This window comes from Dipodomys merriami, unplaced genomic scaffold, assembly GCF_024711535.1.
Source record: "Dipodomys merriami isolate MVZ:Mamm:240054 unplaced genomic scaffold, mDipMer1.0.p SCAF_3, whole genome shotgun sequence".
NCBI lineage: Eukaryota > Metazoa > Chordata > Mammalia > Rodentia > Heteromyidae > Dipodomys > Dipodomys merriami.
The window spans coordinates 64,077,726-64,090,805 of NW_027204492.1; the positions used below are offsets into that span (position 1 = coordinate 64,077,726).

At 35.7% G+C, this 13,080-nt stretch overlaps 1 protein-coding gene across 1 annotated transcript in view; it reads left to right on the forward strand.

The window, feature by feature from the left end:
• Window positions 1–12,108, forward strand: part of Abcb7 (ATP binding cassette subfamily B member 7) — a 123,572-nt gene extending 111,464 nt beyond the window's left edge. The window contains exons 15-16 of the mRNA XM_070040182.1: window positions 4,022–4,129; window positions 8,366–12,108. Coding sequence (XP_069896283.1) covers window positions 4,022–4,129; window positions 8,366–8,581 — 324 coding nt within the window. The 3' untranslated portion in view covers window positions 8,582–12,108. The remainder of the gene's footprint in view (window positions 1–4,021; window positions 4,130–8,365) is intronic.
• Window positions 12,109–13,080: the final 972 nt, after the last annotated feature.

Genomic DNA, 13,080 nt, shown 5'->3' on the forward strand with positions numbered 1-13,080 from the left:
CCTTTCATAGATAATTTCAGTAGATTTCATTATTCTATTTTCTTTTGAAAAAATTTTATTGTTACTGTAAAGATGATATACAGAGGAATAAGCCACAAGTCAGGTAAAGAGTTATTTCTTTTTGGACAGTGTCACCCCTTCCCTCAGTCTCTCCCAGTTTTTCCCTCCTGTCCTTACCCACAAGTTGTATAGTTCACCTTCAATAGTGTCTATGAGTACTACTGCTGAATTTGTTCACCCTTCTATTTTCATTATACATATATAAAATGTGTGTGTTTATGTGTGTATGTATGTATATATAAGGTATTTTGTCACATTCATCCACCATCAACCTTTCCTTTTCCTTCTCTTGGTTGCCTCCACTTGGTTCCTTTTATAATCATGTCATTACTATTACTACCATTGTTATTGTTGCTTAAGTCTGCATTCCTCATATGAACAAAAACATGTGATATTTGTGTTTTAGAGCTTGATTTGCCTTGAGTTCCTCCATCCTTCTGCAATGATATATCATCTTTAAAAAAAATTTTCTGTATAAATTGTTTTTATTATTATATCTTTAAGTAGTTGTACAAAGAAGTTCCCATTCTACAAAACAGTATATGAATATAAGGTGTCACCCATCGCTCTTAACCCATCCCTTCTCTCACTTTTCTTTTTTAATTGAGAGTAGGTGATTACATAAATTTCACATATTTCACAGTATTGTGGAATAATGATACTTAAAGTCACGAACACATTTTAACCTTCACAAGGCAAATTGTCATTATCATGGTCTATAGTTTGTGAATTCTATGAGCTTTGACAATACAAATTATTTCTGCCACATCAGGTGATGATTACATTTCTTTCCTTTTGCTTAGTGTAGGCTTTTCCCTCTTTCCCTCTCATTCCTCCCTTCCCATCACTGTCTTTGGGTTGTTTAGTTCTTTTTCTTTTATGTCTGGTGCAGCTGATGGGTAATATCTTTTCATGGCTAAATAATACTTCATTTTATATATGTACCACAATTTCTTTTTCCATTCTTCTTGTTGCCCTTGTTGGGCAACAAAGCTGATTCCATAGCTTGGCCATTGTAAATAGTGTAATAAACAAGGAGATACCTGTTGGTATCTCTATGATTTGTTTACTTACATTCCTTCAGACATATGCTTAAGAGATGATAAACTAGGATGGTATGGTAGTTCCATCCTTCGTTTTTTAAGGAGCTTTCATATTCATTTCAGTAATAGCTGCACTGATTTATATTCCCATCAGTAGAGTATAAGGGATCTTTTTTTTCCTGCATCTTTGACGGCATTTGTTGTTTGATTCTTCAATCCTATTGATCAATTCTTGCTCTTATTTCCTGGGTGATTGGATTCCTTTTCATAAAGTGGTTGCCACTTTTATTTTCCTGTTGTAGTTTCAAAGTTTCAGGTCTTTGATTAAGGTGTATGATCCATTTTAGTTAGGTATGGTAGCTTACACCAGTACTTATAGAGTGTATGAATAAAAGCTGGATTTGGAGGTACACATTGTGTAAACAGGAGTTTTGTAGTCCAGGCTGGCCCAGGCATGAATAGGAGAATCTATCTGAAAAATAATGAAAGTAAAAAGGACTAAGGCATGTAACTGGAAGAGTCCCTACTTAGCAAGCACAAGGCCTGAGATCAAACCCCAGAACCTCCAAAAATGTTTATGTAAGCTCTGTGATCTGTTTTCAATTAATTTCGTGATACTGTTTGCTTTCACATTCCATTCGCTTGAAATAACTTTTTCTATCCTCTCACTTTAGTCTATGTTTACGTTTGCCAGAGAAGTAGGCAATAAATGACTGGGTCTTGTTTTTTTATCTATCTCACCAGTCTTTGCCTTATGATTGCAGAATTGAGGCTGTTAACATTTAGTGTTCTTCTTTTTAATTTTTTTTGGGGGGGTCCGGTCGTGGGGCCTGAACTCTGGGCCTGGGCGCTGTCCCTCAGCTCTTCAGCTCAAGGCTAGCGCTCTACCACTTGAGCCACAGCGCCACTTCTGGGTTTTTTCTTTTTGCTTATGTGGTGCTGAGGAATCGAACCCAGGGCCTCGAGCATGCAAGGCAAGAGCTCTACCACTGAGCTACTTTCCCAGCCCAACATTTAGTGTTCTTATTGAAAGGTATGCAGTGATTCTTGCCATTTTGTTCATTTTATAATGCTTGAAACTTAGCTTATCTGTATCATCTGCATGTCTTTTTTTTTTCCTGGCATGGGCGCTATCCCTGAGCTTCTTTTGCTCAAGGCTAACACTCTACCACTTGAGCCATACCACCACTTCCAGCTTTTTCTGTGATTAATTGGAGATAAGAGTCTCAGGACTTTGTTGCCTGGGCTGGCTTCAGACCATGATCCTCAGATCTCAACATCCTGAGTAGCTAGTATTACAGGCATGAGCCCCCAGCACCTGACTTGCATGTCCTTTTTAATTTCATTGTTCATTCTTCTGATCATTCTCTGAGATTTTACCCACTTCACAAGTATTGGATTCCATTGTATAGCTATTGATTCTTGGAGGTATCGTGTTGTGTTGTTTTCTTGTATTATTTTGTGGGATTTTTTTATTTCAGCTATAAGTTTTCATCTCTTGTGTCCTTTCATTTGTAATACTCTCAATGCTTAGGCAAGGCTGAGTTAGTAGCCATGTTATAGCATAGCTTCTCATCTCCGGATTGGGGTGTATGGCTTAGAAATCAAACATTCACCCACAATGCACAGTACGCTTGGTCCACTCACTCAGGGAGAACAAGGCTAACTGAAAGAGTGCCACTGCTTGGTCCCTTTCTGAAGATGTAGAGTTGGGTGCCTTTAGTACCCCATCTTCACCTTCCTTTATTCCTAAATGGTGCTTTACTTGATTCCCAAACTAACATAGTAAAATATGAGATCTTCTTAGGTACTATCTTCTCTCAGTAATTTATACATTTAATAAGTAAAATGTTTAGAAATTTTTGTAGGAAGTAAGTGAGAGTATTTCCACCTCCCTTCCACACTTCTATTTTCATTTAGCTAACTGAAGTTACCTAGATTTCCAAGTACAGCCAAAGATAGAAGAGAGAGAAAGAGAGAGAGAGAGAGAGAGAGAGAGAGAGAGAGAGAGAGAGAGAGAGAGAGAGAGAGAGAGAGAGAGAGAGAGAGAGAGATATACACCTCTGTCTGTTTGTCTGTCTGTCTGCCTGCCTGCCTATCTGTCTGCCGGTCTGTCCTGGAGCTTCAACTCAGGGCTTGCTTGGGTGATGTCCCAGAGATTTTTACTCAAGGCTAATACTCTACCACTTGAACCTCAACTCCACTTCTGGCATTTTGGTGGTTTAGTGGAGATATGAGTCTCACAGACTATGCTGCCCAGGCTGGCTTCGTACTGCAGTCCTCAGTTTTCAGCCCCCAGAGTAGCTAGGATTACAGATGTAAGCCACTGGTGCTAAGCTATACATCTCTCTTGTATTGTACAGACAGTATGTGAAAGGCATTTTATAGAATGAATTAAGAGGTTGGGATGCTTTTGAGAAAAGACACTGTCTTGAGTTAAAAATAAACATGTTTTTGTCTCCCTTCCTGTCATCTGAATGAGGTTTAGCTAAGGAAAAGCAAGTATCCCTACCTTTCTTTGGATTGCCTTGAATTTCTCTTGAGTCCTATCACTTGAGTCCCTGTTAGTTTTAGATTTGTGCTCATCATATCTGGTTATTCTCATGGCATTAATGGAGTTATTTGTTTTTGTGCACAGAAAATAACTACTTTTTCCTAGCCTATTTAGAGAACTATTGCCTATGTTAATGACCTATTTTTTCCGTGGCTGTGTACTAATAATTGCTTTTTCGGTTTTATTTTCTGCTTTTTACTTATTTTTAGTAAGTATTAAAGGTGAAGTATTTGGTTCAGGAATAAAGTTTATATATTAAAATACTAATTGATATTTCCTGTGTTTCTTTAGGAAAAGTTTGGTTAATATATATCTGCCTAATGAGTATCTTTTTTTTCTCCTACTCTTCTTGTCAAACTTGCAGACTATTCTTGGTGCCATGAGGGATATGGTCAAACACAGAACTTCTATTTTCATTGCACATAGATTATCAACAGTGGTTGATGCAGATGAAATCATTGTCTTGGATCAGGTAAGAGATTATCTTTAAAAGTTAGTCTGAAAAATATTGGAAATTTTTAGATATAAGAAACTTAAATATTATTTCTAATGTACAGAGTATGTTTTTTAGAAGAGGTAAAGTCTTGATAAAATTCTATTTGGGACCCATTTGTAGGAAATAATACAATCACATTAACTTTATTAAAGTATTGAAAGCAAAGTTTGGCCAGGAAAGCATTAAAAAGTCTTCAAGGATAGAAGCAGGTTTTCAATGATTGATCTATAAAATAATTTTTCTGCATTCATTTTTGCTGAGTGGAATCTTTTCTTAATGTCTTTGCTATATTATCTGTTTTCATCTTCTAATAGTGCACATACCCTTAGTGTCTAAAAGAAAATTAGCATAAAATAAAGAGGTCATTTTCTAACATAGCCATTTTATTTTACATTTTTCCTTATGGGGAAAGTAAGAAAATAAGCTTATTTTATCTTCAGAGATTGATACATATGACCACAAGCTTTCTCATGCTACTGCCTCTATGAACTTTGCCAGCAGCTTATTTCCACCATCACCACTCCTTTCCTCATCAGCAAATAATTGGAGGCTTCTTCTGTGGAGAGACAATACCGTGACAATACCAGCTGAGACAATACCAGTTGAGAAGGTCATTTTCATGCACATACAGCTAGTATTTAGCCTTTTAATGCTCCATTCTTAAGTATTAGTGTTAGTAAACCTCTAAAGCAAATAGCAAAAAAAGAGCTCAATAGCAAATGTAGTCAATGCAGAAAACATTAAAAAAAATTAAAACTATCATATCCTCAGAAAACATGGAAAATACAGCATTTCTAAAATCAGTACAGATGCTATTTAAAAATAGTAAAGGAAACCCAGAGTGGTGTCTCACACCTGTAATCCAACTACTCAGAAGGTTGAGATTGGGAAGATTGTGGTTTGAGGTTAGCCCAGGGAAAATGTTCATAAGACCCCTTCTCAATCAATAGTTGGGCACATTGGTGTGTGCCTGTCTCACAGATACATAGATGGCTGAGATTAGGAGGATTATGATTCCAAACCAGCTTGGGAAAAATAGTTTACATGACTCCATCTCAATGGAAGATGGTGGCACACCTGTCATCCAGCTGTTGTGGGAAATGTAAAATAGGAGTGTGGTCCAAGCATGGACCTATGCCAGAAGCAAGATCTTATCTCAAAATAACCAGTGCTAGAGGGGCTGGGGGTATGCACAATGGTAGAACATCTTCCCAGCAGGCACAATGCCCTGAGTTCAATCACAAATGCCGTCATAAAAGAAGAGGAAAGGAAACATATATGGCATGACTTCCAGAATATAGGGTTAAATGAAAATAAATGTTGGGTAAAAGGAGTATATAGTATGCTGGCTTTTGCCAGGAGAATGGACAGAAAATAGTATGTGTACACGTGTCTGTTATACTAAAAGAAACTCCAAAGAATAAGCTATAAACTAAAACAGCTACCTTAGGAGGGGTGCAAAAAAGGGTTCCAAGAGATAGGGAAGGGAGTACACTTGTTTATACTGTATTTGTGTCTTATATGTTCAAAAATAAAATTAAGCCAACCAATATGGAAAACAATTGGATACAAAGAAGACAAAACTGCCTATCAAATTCATAATCACTGAGAAGAAAAACAATGAATCCCAGTAACTCTTGAACATTTTTCCAATCATATAGCCTTAGTGGAATATAAGGGCAAAAATAATTCAAAGGCAAATCAAACTTAGTTTACTTTTTTGGTCATGGTATTTTCAAGATAACCATTTTGAAACTACTTTTTATATATGTTAAAATTGAACCTATGAGTAAATACACTGATGGCGTTAGAGATATCCCTTTGAAGAAGATAGATACAAATATGTAACCAAAGAAGAAGAGGAATGTGATGATGTTATAGTGGAACAGAATTATTAGTATGAATTCATAGTATTTTAAATATGATCTCTATTCAGTGGAATGGCCTACAAGCAGTAAAAATCTGGTAGCAATGTGAATACCTGGCACAGAGATTTGAGGCACTTATGACTGTTTCTCACCAAAAGGAACCAAGCCTCCTTGGAGAAATAACTGACACCAAATCTGGGACAGAGAAACTAATGAACACATGTCACAAGGACACAGAAACCATTTTGAATGGGCTCCCACTGGCCAAATTTGGGATAATTAGAGCAGCAAAAAGAATAATGACACTAATGAATTCTTACACATTGAATACAAAATTAATTTCTGTATCCATAACAATACTTTTACAACAAAAAAAGTGCTTAGCAGAAAAGGAAAGCCCATCTTTAAAAATTCCAACTGACACATGGAGAAAGAATGGTAATTTTAGAAAAATCGGACTTTGCAACCACCATTATAATAATTGATTCAGATAAGGATCATCACTGGTTGATAAAACCATATGGTGAAAAGCTATTGGGGAATAGGATGTTCATACATTTTGCAAGTACAACTCATAGATAACATTAATTCCAAAGAGAAAATGTATCTTTAAATAGAGAAATCTGATAGATACCATTAACCAAGTGATCAAACGTAATATCAATTATGGAACAAATTAACTTCCTGTACCTCCTTAAGTAACTGAGAGCACACATATTTGTGACTGAAGCATTTAGCCTGGATCTAGTCTTCAGTACCAACTGGACTAATACAAACTGAAGGGCATTCTTCCAAAAATAGGCCTGGACATTTCAGAATGTCAGTGTCACCCACAGACAGAGGCAAAGAAACTGTTATAAAGTCAGGGTATTGATCGTGACTGGATTCTTGATGGGAAAAAATAAAGGTCATTATTGGGATGAACTTTGATTATGAACTATGTTAGATAGACTGTCACATCATAGCTAAATTACTTGGATGTGATATAGTTATATTCGTCATGTAGGAGAATGTCCTTGTTTTTAGGACATAGATACTAATGAAACATTTAAAGATAAAGTATTACAGGTGTCTGCAAGTCATTCTCAAATGGCTATGCAAAAATAGTGGGGGGGGGTGTAAACAAGGCAAGTATGGAAAAAAACAGTTGCTAAACTAGGAGAACTATTTATAATTGTTCACTTTTGGAGATTTCTAATAGTAAGATACAAAACCAAGGAAATGAAAAAAAGGCTGTTAGTAAGTCTAAGAATATATAAGTATATGAAGAAAAATATGTAAAAATAAAAAATATATAAGAAAAATACATAAAATCCAAGTTTCTAGATAGCTCAATAGCAAATAAATATGTTTACATAGCCATAATAGACACTAAATCAGAATTTTATTTGATGTTATTATGAAAGTAGAGAAATGGGGCAGAGGGAATGTGAAATAGTAGAAAGTACTTGTAAAGGTTTTATCATTAGGAGTACCAAAAATACTGACAAAATTCCTTTTCTATCCCACCATGTTTAACAGTAGCTGGCAAAAGAGATTGGTTGTAAATCAGAGTTTGGAATGTATACACAGACCAGTACAGTGTTGGGTTTAATAGTAACTTCTGGAACAAGTAAATTTTGTATTTTCATGAAATCATTTTTTTCAAAGTACACATATATATTTTAAGATATTACTTTGCATCCCTGTACAAATTATTGCTTTTGATTTGAATATTTACTGGTTATAGAAAAATCACCATTTTATATTTTTAACCTTCCCTTCAAAGTGAAAAATAAGGGCTGGGAATGTGGCTTAGTGGTAGAGTGCTTGCCTAGCATGCATGAAGCCCTTGGTTCGATTCTTCAGCTCCACATAAACATAAAAAGCCAGAAGTGGCACTCTGACTCAAGTGATAGAGTGCTAGCCTTGGGCAAAAAGAAGCTCGGGAGGACAGTACCCAAGCCACAGGACTGGCAAAAAAAGGAAGAAGGGAGGGAGGGAGGGAGGGAGGGAGGGAGGGAGGAATGAAGGAAGGAAGGAAGGAAGGAAGGAAGGAAGAAAGGAAGGAAGGGAGGGAGGGAGGGAGGGAGGGAGGGAGGGAGGGAGGGAGGGAGGGAGGGGGAACAATTTAAATAAAATTGTGTTTGTGATCATTGAATTTTCAATGTTTACTGGGGGCTGGAAGTTCCACAGTGATGAAAACATTTGTACTTCAGTTTTCCTCGCTTATACTATGTGGAGATGGAATTGTGACAAGAATTTTACTTTAATGAACACAAATTTTTCAAAATCCTTCAGTTATAAAGTATTACCATTTTTAGTTATGCTAGCTAAATAACCTTTCTCTGTGTTTACTTTTTAGGGTAAAGTAGCTGAACGTGGTACCCACTACAATTTGCTTGCTAACTCTAGCAGTATCTATTCAGAAATGTGGCATACTCAGAGCAGCCGTATGAATAACTATGGTAACTCCAAATGGAATGCACAGAAAGAGAATATGTCCAAGGAGGAGGAAAGGAAGAAACTACAAGAAGAAATTGTCAATAGTGTGAAAGGCTGTGGAAACTGTTCCTGCTAAATTATATGAATCTTTCTTCCTCCATCCCTCTCTCTCCCCTACCTCCCTTTCTTACTCCCTCCTCCCCTCTCCTCTTTCTTTCTTACCACACATTTGCACTGAAGCAGAATTGTTTAATTAAAATCATACATTCCCACTTACTATAATCCTTTTAAGTAGGACTTTATTTTCAGGAGGTTTTGAGTTTTATACCTTTCAGTCTAACATGGCATCTGTATCCCCAAATTAATTTCTTGCTATAGCCCTAGTTGTGCTCAATACATAAATTTTGTTACATTTTTACTTTACTCTGTTGTTCTTTTTGAAGTTCTGACATCCATTTGATACCCATAACCAGATGAATCAGATTGATGTTCAAATTTTTGCAGTTTTTAAAAACCCCTTTATGCTGAAAATTTGTAGAAAAGGGTCATTTTCTTAAAACTGAAGCAAAAGAGAACAGGATACATTTATTGTCTCTTCTCTATCCCCTCCAATTGAAATACTTTATTGATGTGAAAATTAGTTTATGAACAAATTTAAAGTTAGGACTTATCAGAAATAGGCATTTATAATTTTGATGTCTTCAAAAATACCTATGCTGACTGGGAAGGTGGCTCAGTGGTAAAGTGCTTGCCTTGCATGCCAGAGGCCCTAGGTTCGATTCCTCAGCACCACATAAGCAAAAAGAAAAAGCCAGAAGTGGCACTGTGGCTCAAGTGGTAGAGCGCTAGCCTTGAGCTGAAGAGCTGAGGGACAGCGTCCAGGCCCAGAGTTCAGTCCCCACCACCGGACCCAAAAAACAAAACAAAAATACCTATGCTTACAGTTTTTTAAGTGTTTCCAGTTATATACTTTTTAGAGGGAACATTTTTATTTTCATGTTGAGGTAGAGAAACAAAGTGTTGCAAACCAAATTTATGCATTTTTTTCTTTACATACTTATAAACCCAGGTGTCATTTGAGAGTTGCTATATTGGGAATGATCTGAAAGTTTAGGAACTTAATGGCCTTTTCTAATTTACGTCTTAGATGCACTGATTTTTGCATCTGGAGTTATACAAACAAATAAGTAGAATGTTATGCATGTACCCACATATGGGTATGTACCTGCTCATGAATGTTTATTAATTGCTGTCCACTTAAACATTATTGAAAATTTTTGATAAATAAGAAAGATTAAATATATACATACATATGTATACATACACAGGCACTCTTTAAATGACCTAGACTCTCAATCTGTATTGACACTTCAGAATTCCTTCATTAAGGTCTTCTACTTTTTTCACTAATTTAATGAGTTCCTTTAAACCTGATGAAACAAGGAGCCTAAGCAATATAGTCAAGTTCCACCTGAAATAAAAAGAAAACAAACCTTACCTGCTAGGATTATTTAGATGGCATGTACCTGTAGCTCAAGTTGCTTAGGAAGCTGAGCCGGGAGGATCACTGAGCCCAGGAGTTTGAGGCCAGCCTAGTGACATCCTGTTTCTTACAAATTAAGGGAAAAAAAAGAAATTACACATTTCTTTTTTCAATGTGAATTTGCTTTGTTTGACAGTAATCATTCAGTCTGAAAACTTACATATCTCATGAATTAATGGCCCCATAACCATAAGTAATGAGTTTTCTCAGGAAAAGTACTCAAATATTTGTTTTATTGGTTTATGGTTTTAATATGTGTTAAGTGATTTATTAATATAGGAAAGATTAATAGTTTTTTATTTGTTGACGTTGTTGGGTAACTATCTGAATTTGTCTAACAGAAGTGAATACTTTTGTTACATAAAGGCAATTTGATAAGTAACTTGAGGCCAGTATTTTATATATAGACTTTGATACTAGAATAAGTGATGTGACATGTTGAAATTAACACTGAGGTGCATAATCTGCAAAATGAGGTGGTTTTGCTTTTTGACATATCTTATTGTGAAGCCATAGGTATTATTGCTAGTCTAAAGAGAAAACAGCACTTCCACTAAACAAAGCAGTTACATTATTAGAAAGGGTAAAACCTGGGTAGAAATTTTGTTTCTACATTAATGCCTTCTATACATATCCAGTGATGCTGGTAAGAAAGATTTAGCTTAGTTGCATAAACAAGTGGGTAAAAATTAAGTAATCATTACTGATAATTCCACTTGAAGTGTTTATAGTGTTGTTAAAAGCAAGCAATTTTGTGATGCAGGGGAACATTGAGTTCAAGAAGGTAGAACTGTTTTCAAGGTAGGAATAATTTTCCCCACTAAGACATTTTGAAGCTGTTTTTCTTTTCATGTGATTGCAGGTGGTCCCTTAGGCCATTGTGGTCATTAACCTGTATTTTCAGCTAATAAAAAGTAAAACTACCTGAAAAACACAGTTATTATAGAGGCCATAACTACATCTTAAGGACATTTCTCTTAAAACCAAAAACCACGTCATATTAACATGGTTCTGTGCAGAGAAATAATAGATTAGTTGAAAGAAAAGCTTCTTAGGATGATTCACTCATAGGAAATGCCAAAAAAGGAACATTTAATTATAATGTACTAATTTTACATTACAATATTACATGCTCACACAAAAGGACAATGTGTATAAATTTTTTAATTCAGTGTTGGAACAATGTTTTTAATGTATCAGGATGAATAAGCTACAGTTTTAGAATTTGAGCTCTGAAAATGAACTAAGATGATAGGGATGTAATTCTTGTACTCCTTTATTTTAAAGATTGGAACATTTACTTTCTAAAGTAATCCAAGTTTACAGAAATTAAGTTGAAACCAAGGTAAAGTGGGTTGGAATTGAAATGGACTCGGTGCCATTCTGGAGGTTTGTCACATGGAAATATTTTGATGAGCAGATGAGCTCATTTGGAAGTCTTTGAACAGCTCAAGTCCGGGTCACTTGGGATAATCACAGAGTCCTTCACATTTGGACATGAACAAGCTCACAAAATGCATTTCCTTTTCCTCTGCAGGGATGTGTACCTTTTACATACCTTAAGATTGTTATTTTGTCTTATTCTTCGATGTTGACAAAGGCCACTTTGTGAAAATGGTTGTTTCTAAAATACGTTTTGTTTAAAAAGGTATTTAAAAATTGTGTGATTCAAAACTTCACTCAGAGACATTGGGAAAAGATGTGTGATTCCTTGTTTTTGGAACCCTTTGTTCTGTTAATGCTGCCATATTGCTCCTATCTTTCCTACTTGTTAAGTGTGTCAGCAAGTAGCCATTTTTGCCAGTGTATGTTCATAATTCTCTTACCTTATAACTTTATTTCAGGATATGCTGTTGTGAATTTGTAGTTGAAAGTATTTAAATACGTTTGCAATTGCAGTTTTCTTAAATTATTAGGACGTCTCATTTTTTCTTTCTTTGAATATATACATTTTTGAATGTAAACTTTATGGTCAATCACAATATTAAGCCAAATAACCTGTATAAAACTGGTTAAGACAAAACAACTGAACCAAGGAATCCCTTACCACAGTTCTGTTGTTTATAGCAACCTGTGTGGATAATCATTACTAAATAAACATATGTCTTTGTGATTAGAAATGGGTATTCAATTGAAATTACTCTTTTCTGAACTGTCTAGGGGAAAGCTGATACTTCATCACAACTCTCAAAAATTAGATCATTAATAGACACCTGGGAGTATGGTCCTACAGCCTTATGCAGAAGATGGAAACTTGGCATTGGTTCAGAGAGAACATAATTATTTGTGGAGCTCATAATGCAGGCAAACTGGTAGCAATTATAGTGATTTCATTTAGCATTATGCTGTCATATTTTTGATGGCCAATCAGTGAAAGGGTCCTAGTTTCTTAGTTACCCACAGTTCTAATGATTAGGAAGGAAGCCTTTGGCTGAAGAAAAGTCCTATCTAAAAACCGTGCATTAAACTAGCATCCCAATTCACTAGGTAGAGTTGGAAATGAAGTGTATGTTCTAATTAAAAAGAGGCTGGAACATTTTTATTGAAAAATGTCAGTAGATTGTTTCCATATTTCCTGTTCTCATACAGCTACAGTGAAAATGTTGCTCACTGAAGACTTTGTGTTGTTTCATAAAATCATAGGATTTGGATTGGAAAGAGTTGAAGGGTTATTTAGTACAATTTCCTCATAATGCAAATGAGGAAGTTGAACTTCAGGAGAAGTCACTGAGCTTGCTAGAGGCCTACTTAGGATGAAACCCCTGGCTTCTGACACCCTCCTCCTATGCAGCACCATAAAAACCATTCAGAAGTTACATTACAAAAGAAATTTAAAGGCAAGACTTCTAGAATAATGAACTGAGGAGCTCAATAGACCCTCTCCCCTACAAAGCAACAATTTAATTGGTTTAAAAACAAGGTTGATTTAGAAAAGGCAATCATTTAAAGCTGCTGAAATTGTCTTCAGGGCATACAGGAAATGAAACATTTATTCAAGTCAATCTATTAAATCTTGGCAAGAACAGCAAGAGACTGGCCTTTGAAAAACAACCTGATCCATATCCTCCACACTCATAAGGCCAGACTTGAGT